Source organism: Melopsittacus undulatus, chromosome 2 (assembly GCF_012275295.1).
Source record: "Melopsittacus undulatus isolate bMelUnd1 chromosome 2, bMelUnd1.mat.Z, whole genome shotgun sequence".
Classification (NCBI taxonomy): Eukaryota; Metazoa; Chordata; class Aves; order Psittaciformes; family Psittaculidae; genus Melopsittacus; species Melopsittacus undulatus.
The window spans coordinates 53,447,880-53,466,557 of NC_047528.1; the positions used below are offsets into that span (position 1 = coordinate 53,447,880).

Below are 18,678 nucleotides of genomic sequence, written 5' to 3' on the forward strand. Positions count from 1 at the left end.
TTTTTTCTATCTCCCGCCCCCCACGGGACCGACGTGCTGATTCCCCCTGCTTGCACCTAGCGCTGCCTTCCCCCCTACACCTCACCCCCCGCCAGTTTCCATCCCAACGCTCTAAAAACAGCACCCTGCAAAATGCGGGACGAAGACGCCCGGGGACAGTGTCGGGCAGGAGCGTACCAGGTTTGGCCGCTCGTCCCAGGGCAGAGGCGGAAAGAGAGCTCTCTCCCTCCCAAAAAACCCTCTTTATTTCAGGGGTTTGGGTTTGGTCTCTGCTCGCTTTCTCCTGCGCGCCGAGAAGCGAGCTTCCTAACTGGACCCGCTGTACGCCGCTGCGCAAGCCCCGCGGCCGCGCAACCACGCTCGCCGCCTTCACGGTACTGCCGCGGGAGAAGTTCCGGTTATCCCAAGTGCGTCGCCAAGCCCGCCCCGCTCTGCTTTTCAACCAGGAGAGATTGGATATGTTCGATACACTCGCTTCAGAGCTTTTATATTTAAAATACTTAGCAATTAAACCCACTCCGCGTCCCGACTGCTCCGGGCAAGTAAAGCTCCTCTCCCCTCTCCGAGTCCCAAATGATATACAGACACCATTTTTCCCCCGCTATTTGTGTGAATTCTGGAACGTCCGGAAATCCCCGGCACCTGCACGATTCCCGAGCGGTGTCTTCCGGGTTTTCCACGCACACATCACACACCCTCTTCGCGTGTTTTATCCCAGTGGTCCCGCAGCCGTGCACAGCTCCGGGGTGACAGTAGATGTGCGGCGACACACACACTATCTCTGAGTCTCCTTCCCCCGCTCCCCCACGGTCCGGGCCTGGGCCGACGGGGGACCCGAGATGCCCGACGGCACGGTGAAGGGCGACTCTGCCGCGGGTGACATCTGCATTCTCCCCTGCACCTGCCTTGCCCCTGGTCAGTTATCTTTCCTCGATGGAAATTAAATCGCTCCCCGCCCCAGCCCCCGGCCGGGAGGAGCCGGCCCCGGCAAGCACCGGCGGGGCCGTTCGTCCCGTTCCCCTCTGCGGGTTTCCGTGGGGAAGGGCCTGGCCAGCTGTGGGGCGGGGGGAGCAACTTTGCAGGTGAACAACCGAAATGTGTGCAGCGTGTGAGGATCAGGAATGAGGGTGTCGCCAGGGCAGAGGCACGGTACCCTCCCCATACACATCCCTCCCCGCCTCCTCGGCCCTGGGTTTTTCCCGTGGGTCCCTATCCCGGTGCCAACCAGCGACTGGCTCTGCATGGAGCTTGCAGGTGTGCTGCCACTTCTAACAGAATTTCAACACATCCCCCACCCTCCCCGAGACCTGGGAAGGAGGGGAGAGGGTGGCGGACAGACACCCACAAAACTGGCCCCGCTCCCCAAGCCCCAGCCAGCCTCGCGGGATCCAGTCCAGCCCGTGGAGGGCTGCAACGCCCCTCTCCCCCTGGGGCTGCCCGGGGTACTGCCCCTCACCGCGCCGTCTGGCCCAGCCTCTCTGCGCAGCGCTGCGGCAGCCTCTGCGGCGGGAGAAAGGGGCTGGGGCTGTCGCCTGGGGGCAGCCGTGGGGCGCCCCACGCGTGGAGCTGCCTTTCCGTGGGGGCAAGGCGATAACAAGGCGTTGGCTGCAGGGCGAAGCGAGGAGGCCTGGTTGGTTGGGGGGCAATATTCCTTCCACCCCCCCTCCAGCGATCGCGTTCACCCGCGTCCAAGGCTTTCCCTGCCCCTTACCCATTCATTTTCTTGATTCAAACCCAAAAAAACGAAAGCATCCTTGCTGCCCCCCCGCCCCCACCCCGCCTTCTGCAGCGCAGAGCCCCCCCTCCCAGCATCCTCACGGACATTCATGCACCCCCACTTCCAGCCCGGTTCCGGGGGCCCGTATTTTATGCCCTGCCAAGCCATCCAGACTGCCGATGATCCTTTTCCTCCCGTTTCCCCCCCACCCCTTTCCCGGCCTCCGTCCCACCCTCCCGTCCTTCCACCCTCCTCCCGGCCTCACGCCCCGGGAGCCGCTGCGGGCCTGGGAGGGATGGGGATGGGTGGGGGACACACACGGGAACGGGGAACCGGCGTCTCGTCCGCACCGTGTTTGTTTTCCTTTCCCCCCTGAACTCTAGATTAAGACGTGAAGATTACACTTTTATTGTGGCGGCCGAATAATACCACGAGTCAACACACACAGCAAACAAAAGTGCTTGTAGTACATGGACAACCCCGCTGGGAACCGGGCTGCGGGCTGCTGCAAAAATCAAGCTCTTCAGTGCTAATTACAAATAAATGATGATGTGCTCACTAAGTAATTGATTTAATGAAGTTCCTATGAAACTATTAAAACCGGGTAGAGGTCAGGCTGGAGACGCCCCAGAGCGCCCATTGTGGGATGTTTAACTCCGCCAATCTCCTCGGAAAGACATCGGGGCTAATAGGTGAAGTCACAGCTGGTTCGGGCTGACTTTTTGCAGCACCGTCCGGCACTGCCCTCCCCAAACTCGCCCAGCGGCCCGTACCGCAAGTCTGGGGAGGTGAGTCCCCCAGGCACACCCCTGCTCACCCCTCCCTCCCCGCATCCTCTCCCTCTCCCCTCTCATCGTCAGCCAGGAGTCCCCTAGTGCGGCGTGTCCCCCGCTTCCTCCCCGGGCGCCCACCCCCGTCCCGTCGGGGCTGCGCTGGGTACTCACTCGCTCGGCCCGGCCGCCTCGCCTGCACCTCAACCAGGCGCCTCCGCGGCTCTCCCCAGCCTAATTAAAGAGGGGGGAAGTGGAGCTCTGAACTTGTGTCTACCACTACAGGGCGGCTGTAATTCCAACCCCCCCTTTGGCCCAGACCCCCCTCTTCCACCCACCCCACAACCCCCCCCGCGCACTCACACACACACTTCTTGAAGAAACTTAAGCTAGGATGCCAGGTAGGGTGCTTGGGAGATTTTGGCAAGGTGCCTGGAAGGGGATGTGTGCCCATTTTTCCTTGAAGGGTTTTCTTGTTTGAAAGGCCATTTGGAGCGCTTTAGACGGGCTCGCCGTGTGAAAGGAGGAGGAGGAGGAGAAGGGGAACACAGACATTAAGCGGAAAAAAAAAAAGGAAAGAAGAAAATCCGGCTATTGGATTTCCCAGCCCCACTCTCAGCTCTGCCCCCACTCCTCGTCCCTCGGGCAGGGCAGAGAGGAGGTTCCCCCCTCCCCCATTTAGGAGAGCCCCTAACATGGCCCTAGCTCTGAGCACCCTTTGGAGGCAGTAGGTCCTCGCTGACCCCCGTGGAGAATGGGTGGCATCCCCCTCCCCGCCTCCACCTGCCAAAGGACCTCTCTGTCCCCCTCGCGTTTAACACCCGGTGCCTTTAGCAGGTCGCAAACGAGTCGGGGGAAAAAGCAGAGCCGCCCCCCAACTTGCGGCCCCGCTGTTGGCCTTTGCTGAGCGCGGAGACGATGCCCCCCAAGGGCAAAGCCCGCTTGGCCTCCAGCACTTTCTGGGGGCTCCGGGGGCTGGGTACCAGAGCAGCTCCATCGGAGCTCGGCCGGAGCAAGGGCACAGGGACGGGGCCAGGGAACGGCTTCTCCCCAAAATGCGGGGTGCCTTTCGGGGGAGTTGGGGGGCTGGGCAGCTGCTCCCTAAATGCAAGGGGGGGCAAGGTCGCCAAACCTCTGTTTGCCCCCATAGCTGCCGGGGACTTTGCCCTCGCCCGCCTCATTGCCCTGTATGCCTGCCGGGGGTGAGTGTCCCCCCAAATATAGGGGCCCCCGCAAGCGCCAGCAGCTGCTTGCCTGTGGCAGGGGTGCAGCGGGGCACACGCCGCGGCTCCCCACCCCTGTGCTCCTCCCGTTCCCATGCAGGATTTTGGGGAGGGCTGCTTTTTTTCTGTGGGTTTTTTTTTCCCTTTCCTTTTTTCCCCGTGGAAAACGATTAATTTGAAACAAATTAAGCTCGCCCGCCTCTTGTTTGCCAAACAGGCTGTTGGCAATGTGCAAACAGGCTTTCACCCCGGCGCGGTGCCCCTGCTCCGCTCCCCACCGCCCGTCTCCAGCCCTGCCTGCCGCACCCTCCTCCTCTTCCTCCTTCTCCTCCTCCTCCTCCTGCCCCGCCGTCGCCTCCTGGCCCTACAACACCACTTGATTACTATCTCCCCGTCTCCCTTAACGCACGATCCTGGGTTTCTCTTCAGCCTCTAAATAAGAAGTGACACATGCAGTACTAAACCAACGTGTGGGGAGAGCTGCCGACTGAGGCAGGGGGGGAGGCTATTGAGGGGAGCGCTGCGAAGAGACAAAGCTGGGGGCTAGTGGAATCAGATGCAGCCCTTAATTAACACCATCTTAAATAGTCCAACAGGCACTGAAGACAAAGTTGAAGAAAGACTTTAAGGCTGAGTGCCCCTCGACAAGCTCTTTTTTTTCCCCCTCGTGTCATTCAATATTTAATGCACTGTGCTTATAATGCTACTACTGGTGCTCCTTTCTCAGCAAGTACATTATTTTTTCACGGTGCCCATGGCCAGGGAAAACCCTTTAGGCAAAGAAAATCAAAATGTTTGTTGTTTTGGATGACTTATAACTCTTGTTTAACACAAGCACTTTCAAGAAAGTATAACAGGCGCAGCCTCTAAAGCAAACAACGAAATCCTTGTGACAGAGTAGGACACAAAAAGCACATTGTGTTATGGACTATCCCTTTTCTCTCCTGCTAGATGGGTGCCTGTCTGAGGCTGAACACCACGATGCCATTTTACTTTTGAACTATTGTTTTTGAGTTATGCCATGTGGTCAAAAGGAGAAGAAGGGAGGTTGTTTCCAAGCTCATAAGACAAACGAGTTGCCTTTCATTGAACTACCCCAGAGCTCCTTTAAAACGAGGTTTAAATGTCACCTCCATGTTTTTAATGGACACAGGGCTTCAGGGGCGACCCTTCAAAGCGCCTTCGTAATAAACGACCCTTATTAAATATGTCTCTGCCTGGGAAAAACACTTGGCAGAGGAGAAAAAAGGGGGAGTGAGAAGTGGGGGCTCCAGCCGGGTCCGGGCCGAGCGGAGCAGCGCCCCCACTCCGGGTGCCTGCCGTCGGGGGGGGAACACAGGGGGTACCCCCCTCGTCCCAAACCCCCTTTTCTGACCCCCCCAAAAGAAACGAGGCTGAGTGAAAGGTTGGGGTGTTTTCCTCCTGACTTCTTTTTGTCCTGAGGAGAGCGGCGTCTGCGAGTCTGAGCTGGGAAGTTACTGATTTGCAGGCTGCATGTTAAGGCAGCCCATGTAAGTAATTTCTGCGGGCATCCCGGCAAAGGAGAACAAATCGTTGACAAAGGCGAGCCCTTTCAATTCAGCAGCGTCGTTAGGGAAACCAAAAAGTATTCTTCCTATAATAAGTTCCACTTCAAAGGATTTCTCATTCAACGGTGACTGCTTCGCACTTTTATTAAGTCCGGGCTTTTTCACTTGGCGGAATCATCTGTTTGGTTATTTTTCATCGTGTTTATTTTTCACCATTCACACAGTACTTGTATTAAATAAACAAAGAACAATCGCTCTGCAAATAAAAGTGCTTAGGTGGGGGGAAAAAAAGAAGGAGGGAGGCAGCGGAGGAGGAGAAGAGCTGGAGATGGAGCTTCTTCCCCGCTTATTTGTTTATCTGCTGAAGTTGGGGATGGGGGGGGTCCTGAAAAAGGGAAGGGGGGTTGGGAGAGAGGCCAAAAAATATGAGACGTTCTGATGAAGTGAAAATTGACTGCGCTAACACGGCATGAAACTAAAGGTCAATGCAACTGTATCTTAATAGAGTGTCTCGAATCGAGGTGGACTATTTTAAATGCAGCTTGCTTTTGCTGCGCTCATTGCCATAGCAATCCTAACGCTCCATGTTGATGTACCATAAAAGCAGTAGTTTGAATTTCAAAGAACCTGCCTTTGAACTTCTCTCTGCCTGATTAGGCGCTTGCGTGGGGTGTGTGTGTGAACCGCGGGAGCGGGGTTTTGGGTGCCGGCGGTACGCGGGGGGCAGCGCCCCGCGTGTCCGTGGCTGCGTGTCCGAGTGCGAGTATGTGAGTGTGAGTGTGCCAGCACACTCTCTGTCCCCTCCTGGTCTGCTCTACCACCGGGAAGTGGGGGTGACAGTCTATCCTTCCCAGCGCTTCACAACTCCTCTAAGCAGCACGAAACACGGACCAACAACCCCCCTCCGAAAAAAAACCCATGAGTATCCCTCACCACCCCCAAAAAGCAAAGCAACAACTTTCCCCGGGTGGGGGACTCCCTTGTGAGCCCAGCACTTCCCTTCCATGGTGAGTGTGCTGCGGGGGAGCAGCCCTGCGGGTCCCCCATTTATTCCCCTCCCCCCCCCATGCCATTTCCCACACTCCCCAGATTTCTTCTCCCCTTCAAAACTTCGCTAGCGCGGCTCCAGCCTTTAAAGGGCCAAGGGGCAGAGATGGTGTGTGGCGAGATGTCTCCCAGCCCCAACTACAAAGGTAGATGATTTAAACAGTGTTTGCTAGGACCACGTTTCGCCTAGGAAAAGATGAAGTCTTTGATGATGGCCAACTCGGTGTCAATAAGTGGCTTTCTTTGAGCCATATTCAGATGGGAACGTCTTGCTTTGCCAATTGCCATAGAAATCCTAACACACCATGAAGATTGTCCAAGCGCCAAGCCTTCCGTTCTGGGCTAAATTACTTTGAAGTGGGGCAGGACGTGCACTGGTCAATGTTAACTCTATAGGGCGGGCAGGGAACACTAGGAGAGAGGGGCTGGGGAGGGGGAGAGCCCAAAATAAGAAGGGGAAACTTGTTTTAGACACTCTATACAAGGTTCTGCTCATTGTCAGATATCTTTTATCTTTTATATTTCCCATGAATGATTCATGTCTCGGTGGCTTTGTGTCGCCCTCCTTTTCACAAGAAACTTCATTAGGGAGCTATAAGTTTTCCCATTGATTGGAGCCCTCATTTATGAGTGTTTTTCTGCTTCGTATGTTGGTTATTGTCATTCTGCTTGAAACAACTCTTTGCAACCTGTTTCACCTTTACCACATTTAACAAAACTGACTTAAAAAACACTCTAACCTTTTGGTGAAACTGTTCTTGACATTTGGACCAGTCATTTTCGAGCATTGGTAAATTGGGAGGTGGGGAGGAAGGGATATCATCCCGGGCTACTTATATTTATTTTATTAAAATATAATTTTTAAGGAATGAAATAAACCTGATAATCCTGGAGGATGCTGACACACACCTCTGCCCAGATTTTTTTCCCAACAGCGGGTTTTACTCAGTTTTCCTCTCTCGAAAGAGAAATGCGTGTCCTCCTGAAAACTTTATTTTTCCTTCTCTCCCTCCTCCGACACCCCCCCCCCCCCCCCTTCATTCCAGTGATCTCCTGGTGTTATTTGTTGCCTGACCTGACTCTGTATTTCAGAATAATCTTATGGCATACGGGTTTGACACTATGGCTTCTACTGCAGAGTAGTGCTACTCAGCTTACTAGGATCTGCAAAAGGAGGCTGAGAGGAGCATATTTTTTGTTTCTCCAACAAAATATTGCAATTTTAATTGATTTGATACTTTGATTAGCTGTCCTTGACAGAAATGAACACTATCGTGTGGATAAAGGATAAATACTTGACTTTTCTCACTTTTCTCTCTGTCTTTATCTGTCTGTCTATCTATCTATCTATCTATCTATCTATCATATCCGTCTGTCTGTCCGTCCCTCTTTCTCCCCTGCGTATGAAAAGCCAGCAGCAGTGCACCCAATTGCTGCATCATGAGGCGGCAGCCCCCAAATCCTGCCTGTGTGTTCCCCCCTCCCCCCCCCCATTATCCCGGCTGACTTCCAGGGACAAGCACCAGCGAGAGTACAGCTTGGGGCCGCCGGGGGGAAGCAGGGACTCCTCGGCCCTGAGCATCCTCCCTCTGCGTGGCTCCGAACAGAAATGTAAATCCGAAGAAGAATCTTATTTACTCACTGGGAAAAAAATGTCGGAGTATCTCAGTCACCCCCCAAATCTCCCAGTGCTTCTCCCTCCGCCCTGCGAGGCTGTGGCTGGATCTGACTCTAGCTAATGATGCCGGGGTGAGGGGTATTTTGGTCTGTCTCTGCCCCTCGTCTGTCAGTAAGGCACATGCAATACGTACAAATAATATTTTTTATTAATTTGCATGATTTTTTTTTTTTTTTACTTCTGATGGGGTTTACAGAGATGAAAAAAAAAGATAAATTCTTATTATTTTATTTCGGAGGTATCATGTGTCATAAAATGGATGGCCAAGTGTGTGACCCTGCGTGTAGCAAGTACATAAAAATAGTGGCATATCCCCTCGAGCCATAGTTTATAAACCCTGCCATGTAGTAATGTATAGTGCAATCTGTTGTTGAAAAAACAAAAAATGCATAAATTAAAAAGTTCGTTTATAAATCAGCACCAAAATATCTCTGGTAAGATTACATTACATAAATTATTCTTTTAAAAGTCCATACCTTACTTTATTATTTTTCTATTTATTCAAATGAGCTTGGGAAAAAAAAAAGAATAAAAAGCAAATCGAACGAACTTTAAAAAATTATTTTCTATTCAAGTTTCCTGTTTGTTTTCAAAGTAACGCCTGTGTTTTGATCCAACACAACAATATGAAGACAACGTTTAAAAGCTTCCAGAGTGACAGCACCATGCACTGTACTAATAATATAATATCTCTATGAGCTATATATATATACACCAGCACCAACACACCGCACGGAGGACATGCAGGAAGAGCCTGTTTCACATTACATCTTTCATTCAAGTAAGGTGAAAAATATAATGTTTTTTTTCTTTTCTTTTTTCTTTTTCTTTTTTTATACAAACCACAGCATCATCAACAACCACCTATCGCCAAAATTAGGGAGAGAATTCTTTGGTGTGCTTTGTACTCTTCCAGGGAAAAAAAAGGGGGGGGGGAGGAAAAAAAAGAAAGGGATGATGTCAGAAAATAAATTAATTCTACTATACAAAATAATCGCGTTCACATACACGTTATTAACAATGACAAGACGACATCCACCATTCACGGCACACAAACCACATTTCCACAAGCCCGGGGGGATGGGGGGGAAGCTGCCGCTGCTCCTCTCGGGGTCTCTGAGGAGGAATTAGCACTCTTTAGGTTATTTGCCCCCCACACCTGATGGACGGGCGACGGGTGGAGGTGTCCCTATCCTCCCCCAGCTCCCGCCCCACACCCCTCGGCCTCTGGAATGGGCGTCAGGGGGTGAGGTTTAGGAGTGTGAAGGGCACCCTGACCCCCCAACCTTCTCTCCCCCCCCCCCCCCTTTCTTCCCCGCAGCTCTGGTCCCCTCCTCTCAGGTGATTCCACCCGGCCACCGCAGAGAGATAGTGAACAGATTATAGAGAGGAAATAAACCTAAAATATATAGTTACATATAAAATAACAATTAAAAATTCATACTCCATCCCCGCGCCCCCCTCTCCTCGCCGGGCCTTAGGAGGGGGGGGCGGGTCCCCCTCTCAACCCCGAACTGACTGCACAGGAGGCTGGAGGGAGCAAGAGGGAAAATCTTCCTCTGCGAGTCAAACTTTAACATAATAATAATACCCAGAGTAACAAGAATACCAGCCCCAGGAAAAGGGGAATTACCTGTCAGTTTCTGCATGTTTGGTTGTTTTTTTTTTAGGAAAACCCCAAAATGTATCACAGTATCGCAGTTGTCAAATAGCAGCGGTTTTCTTTCATTCTCCGGCTCCTTTTTAAGAGCCCTATATGTACAAACCGTGGAGGAGCGGTAAGGGAGTGCTGCATCTTTTGTCTTCCCTTCCCTAAATCGTTTTCGCATGGTTACGGCTAAGGGAGAAAGAAAGAAAGAAGGCTGGAGAGAAAATGTCGAGTCCAGGTGAGACCCCACGACTCCGGGAGAAGCCAACAATTACAAAGGAGCTGAGCTGCAAGAGGGGCGGAGAAATGGTTTTATTTCATTCTATTTGAAAGGATGTGTAACCTGTCCTCGACTGGCCGGAGCTTCGGCAGGTGCTGCTTTACAGTCAGGAGGCCTCTGCAAACCTGGTGTTTTACCCAGGCTGGAGAGGAGGCACTGGGAGGGCAGCTCCAGGGTTTTAAAAGCCGCTGCAGGGAATAGCAGGGCCCTGACTCCCCCTGCTCGATGGTCGAGAGCAGCCCCGCCTGGGCAGGGTGGGAGCCAGGCATCCCCTTTGGCGCCGTCCTCCTGCGAAGAGTGCGGCTCGGGTCGCTGGGATGGCCCAGCGAGGCGTTATTACCGCTGCTTGTTACCGACAGAAAAAAGGAAATATTAAAAACTCCGAGTCTCTTTAATTAAATTAGTTACCGTACAAACACCATAGGGTTTCGTACACGGAATAAATAGCGCGAGTCAAACCTGATGGCACTTCCACGCCAGCCCCCCACTCCTTTGCTCCCGGGCAGCTTAGGTCAGCGCGGCAGGGCCGGAGACACCAGCGGCACGGCTCAGCCCGGCCCTAGGGAGCGGTTCTGCCCCCCGAGGTCCTGTGGGGCTCGTCCCCCTCTGAGGTCGGGGAGGTGTCGCGACTGGAGGGGGTGCGGGGCCGTCGGGGAGCCCCCCCGGCCTGACAGACGTACCACTCACTGAGATCGGTGACCGGCGGGGAGAGGGCGGCTGCGGGGCCGCGGGGCGGCTCTGCGGCCAGGGCAGCCTCGGGGGGTAGCGGCCCGTCGGGGGGGCCCGCCGCAGCAGCCGTGTAGCCTTGGGAGCCCAGCGGCGGAGAGGGCGGAGGAGACTTGCAGTGGATCTTCATGTGCTTCCGCAGGGAGCTAGGGTGGGTGTAGGATTTGTCGCAGCCGCGGATCTTGCAGTAGTAGGGCTTGTCCGAGGTGTGGACATGGGAGTGCTTCTTGCGATCACTGCTGTTAGCGAACTTCCTCTCGCAGCCGTCGAACTCGCACTTGAAGGGCTTCTCCCCTGCCGGGACACAGCAACGGCACCGTTACGGGGGGTGGGGGCACGGCCTTGACAGCAGCCTGTCCGCAGCACCGGCAGCCCCTCCGGGGTGAGCAGCAGGGCAAAGCCTCCCCTCCTTCTTCCCCTCTTTTCCCCATTTTCTCCCCCATCACGACAGTCGTGACATGCCCGAGACTTCCGACTTCCCCCCGTGTTTCGCAAACCGTGCAACGCGGCTGGCGGTCCCCAAACCGGGAGCCCCGGGCTGGCAGCGGCAGCGGGGCCGGGCCTTGTTTGCCCCGCGCACACGAGGAACCTTCATTACGGCTCTAATGACCGAGCCTAAACAAAACCCCTCAATGCCTTTGCCTCCGAGGGCTGGCGCTTGCCGGCAGCCCGGCTCTCCTGGCACATCTCCTGAGTAATCCTTTCCCAGTGGGGCACTGTGCTGTGGGAATAATTAGTCGGGGGGGGGGGGGGGGGGGGGAGGGGTAAATAGGGTAAATACAAGTAACACCTGTTTAAGAATCCTGGTACAAAAAGGGAATATCCTGGTATAAAGAGGAAACAAACATCCTGGTATAAAGACGGAGCACTCAGCAGCCCGTACTGGGGACTGGCAGGCTGTGGGGGGACACCAGCCCGGACACCGGTGGTGGTTATCTCAGGCTAATTTAGTTCCAAAGAAAGTCTCTGTCCGATCTATTTTAAGAGCTGTGCACTTTGCTTAAGAGTTAAAGGGGTTGCGAAAATCAGCCCCTGGCGGGTTTACTTGGCGTACCTTTCACACACACACACCCGGCTGTCCATACCCTGGGACATATATATATGTTCTGGCACATATAGATGTGTCCCGGGCCGACCCTTCCCTCAGATCCCTCTCCACAGAACAGGGCTGAGTAAATGCTTAGTGCTGAGAGACCACAGTTAGAAAATAAACTTGCCGGATCCCTGCACTGCCCACGAAGGAGAGTTTCTTACAGCAACTTTTTCTTCTTCCCCTGCCATGTTACCCAAGAACCTGGTGTAAACAGACCTGCACCGATAACCCCTGCCACGACTGTTGCGACCCTCGAGTCAAAAAATGCTGTCTGGTTAGGCATGGCCGATGGGTATTTTCAGGTCTGTTTTGCTGTGAGCACTCGGAAATAACAACCCTGCAGGTCTCTCGGTGGATATTTTCTTAATTTTCACCGAGCGATTCTTACTGCTCCTTCCGTTTGTACAATAGTATCGCGTTTAGCAAGGGAATAAAGGGAAAATAAAACGATTTTTATGTTTTAAAAGTAGCTATTTCTTGGCTGTTACTATAAAAACATGTGCCTCCGCAGTTGACTTATATGTCAAATTTTTCAATTAAAATCCGTTCACCTACCAGCGAAGTGGGACCAATTGAAAGAGCAAGTTTATCTTTAATATATATATAAATATATTCGTAAAACGATGGTAAGAAAATGTATTTCTTCGGGTTTAACTGGATTTTCCAAGAGCATGCTCCCACTCCAACCGAGACAAATCTCGAGTCACTTCGTTTGTTCATTAATCATTGTTTTTCCTGGAGAAATAAAGCGAATCTACCGGATTCTGCACGTATTACCGCAGAGATGTAGGCTTACCCGTCCCCAAGCTTAACTTCCCCTGAGAGATGCTCCTACCCTCCCAAACTGCCTCCCCCTCCTCCGTCGAGGCTTTAGGAAGTGCCTTCCCCCATGGGATCAGGAGTGGGGACCCACCCGAAGGCTGCGCACCCGTCGAGGGGACGAGGGAGGGAGGCAGGACCCGGGATACCGCTCTCTCCCTGGACCCTCAAGGGATGCGTAACCCCCGGGTAGCTCCTCCTCGCCAGCCTCCGGATCGCGACGATCCAATTCCACATAAATCCAGGAGCGAGGAAGATGCCGGAGTGTCCCTGGCACGCTGACGAGGGCGTCACGTCAGAGTTTAACCATTTGTAGGTGGTTTCAACCCAAGAAAGGGGTTGAGAGGCCGGGAGCCGTCCCATGACACCTCCCGGCAGCAGCGATGCCAGCGGCGGGGGCGTGGGAGGGAGGGCACCGAGAGGCTTTGGGGTCACTTCTGGGGGGGGAAGGGATGATGTCTTCGTGGGGGAAACCTGGCGATCCTGAGCATCTTCTCCGCGATGGGGCAGCGATTTTGCAGGAGAGGGGTGATCCCATTCCCGTTAGCATGCACCGGGAGCGGGGACAGCGTTTTGTCCCCGAAATAGTGACACGGCTGCAGGGTGCGGTGTGATTCTTTCAAGGAAAAGAAGGGGGGGGGGGGGGGGGGAAAGCGCGAGTAAACGCCTCCTGAATTACTGACTTGATCTCCTTCCTGCAGAATTACCAGAAACACACAAAATCCCCTAATGATACAATAACGGTCTTATATCCCCCTTTCCGCCCAAAAATGCCCATAACAAACGAATAGTTTGTAAATCTCTTTTGCTCCCAGGCTGCACATGACTAAATTAAAGCTGAAGCGGCAAAATTACAGTAATTAATCCGATCGGGACGGGCAGAGAGTTTGGAATCCCCTTCCACCCAAAGGCTGTGCCTGAGGAAGGAGTCACGTCCCTTTCTCCTTCCCGTGGGTCGTGTCATTCGAGGCGGGATCTCGCCACCCACCCGGAGGGCTGCTTTGTTGCAACTGCCCTTTCTGCATGGAAATAGTCCCCCCAGTCCTTAAGCTCACTCGTGGGCACCCTCCCGGGGTCTGGGAACACCTCGCAGAAAGGGGGGCCTCTCCTCCACCCCTTCGAGAGGTGCACAGCACCCGAGGAGCTGTGGGTACCCCCCGACTGTAAACTCCTCCAAATTTCCTTTGCAAGAGGCCATGTCCCACAAAGGGCCTCGGGGCAATACTCGACCACAGTTCAGAGGTGCTTATTTAGGTTATCTGTGGGAGGAGTGTCGTTTCCCCTCTGAACCCCTCTGCCCTCACCCCAAGCATTCCCCGGACACCCACCCCCCTTGGAGCTGGGATGGAGAAGCAGTTGAGAAGCCCAGAAAGGTCCGCAGTGAAGTTTTGTTTTCCAAACTAAAACAGATGGGAAAGGCAGGATGACAAAAACACGGGCCTCCACCATCTAACTCCGCAGTGCCATTAGCACAACAACAACCACCCCCCAAAAAAATATGTTAGCCCCCCGCAGGAGAAATCCCTATCCCCCCCCGCCCGGCTTTGGAAGCAGGGAGCTGGACATCCTCAGGTCTCCGCAGCTGTATATGGGATCATGCCTGACATATTCTGGAGATAAAAATCTATAATCCTTTCCGCCATGGGCCATTTGGTTTTACATCGGAATAACACGTTGCACGGTCGCCGCTTTTCTCTTCCCGAGCAGCACACAATAAATCAAGAAAGCAATTACGGCAACTCCACTTCCTTAAGTGTCCTCCGAGGAATAATATTTGTCTACCACTATAAATCCCGGCTTCGTTCGTTTTCGGCGGAAATTTTTTTCTTTACACACACACCGAAGCGCGTATTTCGGGGGTGGGGAGGAAGGAGGAGAGAGGGAAAGAGAAAGGAAATAAAAATAAAAACAACAACAAAAAAAGAAGAAATATAAAAGGAAAAATAAATAAAAGACTTCAATGCTCAAACACACCCGGAGCCCAGCGCCGGGTCCCCCCCGTTCTCCTGCTCATTCCCTGGGAGTGCCGCTCCCTTCTCCCCGGCCCCCGGAGCCCCGTTGGGTACTCGGACTGCTTTGAAGTTTCCTCCTCAAATCCAAAAAGAGGAGGAAACGTTCCCCCGTCTCCACGGGAGGTAGAGCCCGGGCACCAGCGGCATCCTCAGGAACGCAATCTGTACCGGTAGCTCCGGCGGTACTGGCAGCCCCCGTAGCACCGGCTGTCCCAGTAGCAACGACCGGCGGCGTCGGTATTCCCGGCAGCATCGGTAGTTCCCCTAGGGGCAGCCCCAGTAGCTCTGGTCTTAGGGCAGCCCCCGTAGCGGAGGTAGCGCTGTAGCCCCGATAGTATCGGTAGCCCCGAGCGCCGCCGCCGCCGCCCGCAGCTCAAGGGAACTGCGCCCCCAAGAGCCCCCGGCCCCATCTCCATCGGGCCCAGCATTATCCCGACCGGCTCCATCCCCAAAGACAGAACCGGCAGGAAAAGCAGAACCGTGGTCCTTCGGGAAATGTGGGGGGGGAGGTCGCAACACATCCCCTCGCACCGAGCGCCTCGGGCAGGGGCAAGCGGGAGCTTATCCTCCCCTCGCTCTTCCCTAAGGGCTGCTGTTCGTCTTCCCCCTGCTCCGCGTTATTTCTTATTCGGGGCATTTATTTATCCGGTAGTGCCAGGATGTGGGGAGGTGGGGGGGGGAGGGACCTGCCCAAAGTGCGGGGGGGGATGATGATAGAAGGGGGGACAGGGACACACACGTGTGTGTGCAGGGCAGAGGGGCCGGGTGCGTGTGCGTGGCCCGTGTGCTGCCGAATTACTTATTCATGAAAAAGTCACATGTCCGCAGGAGAGGAGGAAAAGAGGAGGAAAGGGGAAAAAAAATTAAAAAGGAAGAAAATCCTTACAGGGACGGCAGGGAGGGGGGAAGGCACCCACCTGTATGAGTCCGCTTGTGGATCTTGAGGTTTTCGGAGCGGGCGAAGACCTTCCCGCAGCCGGGGAAGGGGCAGGGAAAGGGTTTCTCTCCCGTGTGCACTCGGATGTGGTTGATGAGTTTGTATTTCGCTTTGAAGGGTTTGCCTTCCCGGGGACACTCCTCCCAGTAGCACACGTGGCTGCTCTGCTCGGGCCCGCCGACGTGCTCCACGGTGACATGGCTCACCAGCTCCTGCATCGTGCTGAAAGTTTTGGAGCAAGGCTTCCTACCGCCCGGTGGCGGCGGAGGAGGAGGAGGCGGAGGAGGCGGCTCCCGGTCGATCCACTTGCAGATCAGCTCTTGCTTGATGGGCTGCCGCATGTACCGCAGGAAGGCCCCGGCCGCTGCCGCCGCCGCCGCCCCGACGTGGGCATGGTGGTGGTGATGATGATGATGGTGGTGGTGGTGGTGTGGATGGGGGTGGTGCGGGTGCCCGTGCCCGGCCGCCGCCGCTGCTGCCAGGTTGAGGTTGACGGAGCCGTAACCTTGCAGCGCCGAGGAGGAGGCGGCGGCGGCCCCGTAGTGAGCCTCGGCGCGCCCGTAGAGCTCTCCGGCGGCGGCCGCCAGTCCCAGCCGCATCTGCCCGTTGAGAGGCGGGTGGCGGCCGGTGGGCGCGCCCTGCTCGCTGGGCGGCGGCGGGAAAGCGGTGTGCGCCCCGTCGGCCGCGCCGTAGGTGCCGGCGGCCGAGATGAAGACGCCGTGGGGAGGCGGGTGCGGGAGGTGGGGGGAGCCGGCGGGAGGGTGCTGCTCGCCCAGCGCCCCGTGCACCGCGGCGGCAGCAGCGGCAGCGGGCAGCTCCCGCCGCAAGATGAAGTCCCGGCCTGCCGCCCCCCCCGCCGGGTAGCCCGGGAGGGTGGTGGCGGGCGGCGCGTAAGCGGCGGCAGCGGTGGTGGCGGCGGCGGCGGTGGCGGCGGCGGTGGCGGTGGTGGCGGCGGGCGCAGCGAAGGCGGCGGCGGCGGCGGTGAGCGCCTCGGGAGTGAGCTTGAGGGCGGCCGGCTGCGCCATGTGCTCAGGTCCGAGCGGCGTGAGGGCACCGCCGGGGTCGCCGCCTGCGTCCCCGGGGTGAAGGTGGGCCGCGTGGTGGGGGTGGACGTGGTGGTTCCCCAGCCCCGGGAAGCCTGTCATGTTCTGTTGAGGATGGGGCTGAGCCGCTGCCAAATCTGCTAATCTCAGGGTCGGGTTCCTCTTGCTCAAAGGGGGCTCCATAACGACACAGCCAAGCCCATCTACGCTGGCTGTTGTTATTTTTTTCCCTCTACCCGCCTTCAAAAACATGTATATATTAAGCGGCTCTTTAACTTCTTTTGTCTGCGCTCCTAACTCCGCGCATCCCGGCCCCGCTCTGCCCGCCCGCGATTGGCAGAGCCCTCACCACACTCCGGCGGCGCGCTGGGAGCGACGGCTCGGACACGGCACCGGAGGGATTGGACAGATCCCGATGATTGGCAGCGGATGGGGCAGCGCCATTGGCTCCCTTTCAGGCCGCCGGCGCAGCAGGGATCCGCCTCCACCGCCCCCCCACTGTCCCGTCGTGTCCGTGTCCCCCCCCGCCTCGAAGTAGCACTTGCAAAACTTCGCGCAGGGCCCGACGGGGCGCACAACCCCCCCGCCCCACACACCCCCCTCCGCCGACAGCGGGCAGCACGGGCAGCAGCGGGCAGCAGCTGCCGCTCCCCCGGCGCTAGACGGGGCGCCCTGAGCCGCTCTGTTGACGTTTGACTGTCCGCGGGGTTTTCTCTGCTCGCCTGGGGGCTGCTGCCGGTCTCTGCCCTCAGTTCCCCTCTCTTTTCTCTTACGTTTGGAGGGCCATCATCATTCATTCATCGGCGAGGCGGGAAAGCACACCCAGCACCCTGCACCCACACGAGACCGTGTGTACTCATGCCCAAGGCGGAAGATTGAAGGCAACACCAGGGGAAGGCAGACAACGTTTTCCTAAAAGGAAGACGAAAGCGGCGGGGGAGGATTGGGATGCCTTTCCTTTAAGAAACAGACGAGTAAACAGTAGTGGGAGCAGGCGGGAGCAGCACATGTTGGGGAGAAGTTTTGGGAGACCACGCTCGCTGCCTCCCTGGGGCTTCCTCCTCCCAAGGATCCCCGCAGCTCCATCTCAGGGCTCCCCGTCGGGGGGCCGCCAGCCATACCCCCAGCAGCTGCCTCCATCTCAGCCAGAATTCAGCGAGGGCAACCCAGGGATAAAAGTGCACCGGAGCATCCACGTCCCTCAAGGCTTTGGGATGCTGGGGGGGGGGAGGTGGGTTAGGAAATGGGGAGTCTCCGGCAGGGGGGTGTCTGCCAGGAGCTGTTGCCTTCGGCGAAAAGGCAAGAAAAGTATGATTCTCCTAAAGGGAGCAGAGGTGGGGGGATGGGCCTGGCCGGAGGAGCGATGGGAGCCACCCTGGGGTGCGGGGTGTGCTGGTCCTCGAAGGTACAGCACCAAAACGGCCCCTTCCGCACAAAGGAGGATGCTGCCGTTTGGGGGTGCCGAAAAGGCGGAGCCAGAGGTTTCCCTGCCCAGCCAAAAGGGCTGGAACAGCATTGCCGCGACTTCTCTCTGGGGCTGCGGGAGGAGATGTGGTCCTTACTGGTATGTCATCCGCTTTCCTGAGGCTGCTGGTCCTACCGGGAGTGCCTGGCGCTCCCCCGCTTTTGGGAGAGAATTCCAAGCGGGGGACGCTCCTCTGCCAAGTCAGGAGAGAAAACGGGGCGGGGGGTGCCAGAGGACACCCCCATCCCCAAACACACATCCCCCTCCCGGTCCTCCCCATCCAGTGAATCTCCCTTGCTCAAACTACATCTGTGCCTCCCCGCTGCTACCCTTTGCAGAGCCCCGTTCAAAGGAAGCCCCGTGTCGATCCGGCATTTCCTGGGCCATGCTCCAGCCCTCCCCTCCTTCCCTCCTCCCTACCGCCGCCACTCACGGGGGAGAAACTCGCAGGATTTAGCCCACAGCTGCCAAAAGACGAAGAGGGTTGGGGGCAAGAGCCGTAGCACAGGAGGCGCCCCAGGGGTCCCCCCTCTAAGACCAAGTCCCGCTGGTGCTTCCCATGTCCGGCCCCGGACCAGTGCCTTGATGGGAGTTTCAGTGATGCTGCAAGGCAAGGATCGAGAATAAATAATCCCTAAGTTTTAAAAGGAGCTGCTCCATGGTTTTATGGAACTGTAAAAACTTCCCCTTG

At 56.0% G+C, this 18,678-nt stretch overlaps 1 protein-coding gene across 1 annotated transcript; it reads right to left on the minus strand.

Moving 5' to 3' along the window:
• Positions 1–10,451: 10,451 nt before the first annotated feature.
• ZIC5 (Zic family member 5) lies at positions 10,452–16,774 on the minus strand. Its single transcript, XM_034074638.1, has 3 exons — positions 15,928–16,774; positions 15,460–15,849; positions 10,452–10,912 (listed from the first exon to the last, which is right to left on the minus strand). Exons 1-3 carry the CDS (start codon positions 16,772–16,774, stop codon positions 10,452–10,454), a joined length of 1,698 nt encoding a protein of 565 aa, XP_033930529.1.
• Between the last annotated feature and the right edge of the window lie 1,904 nt (positions 16,775–18,678).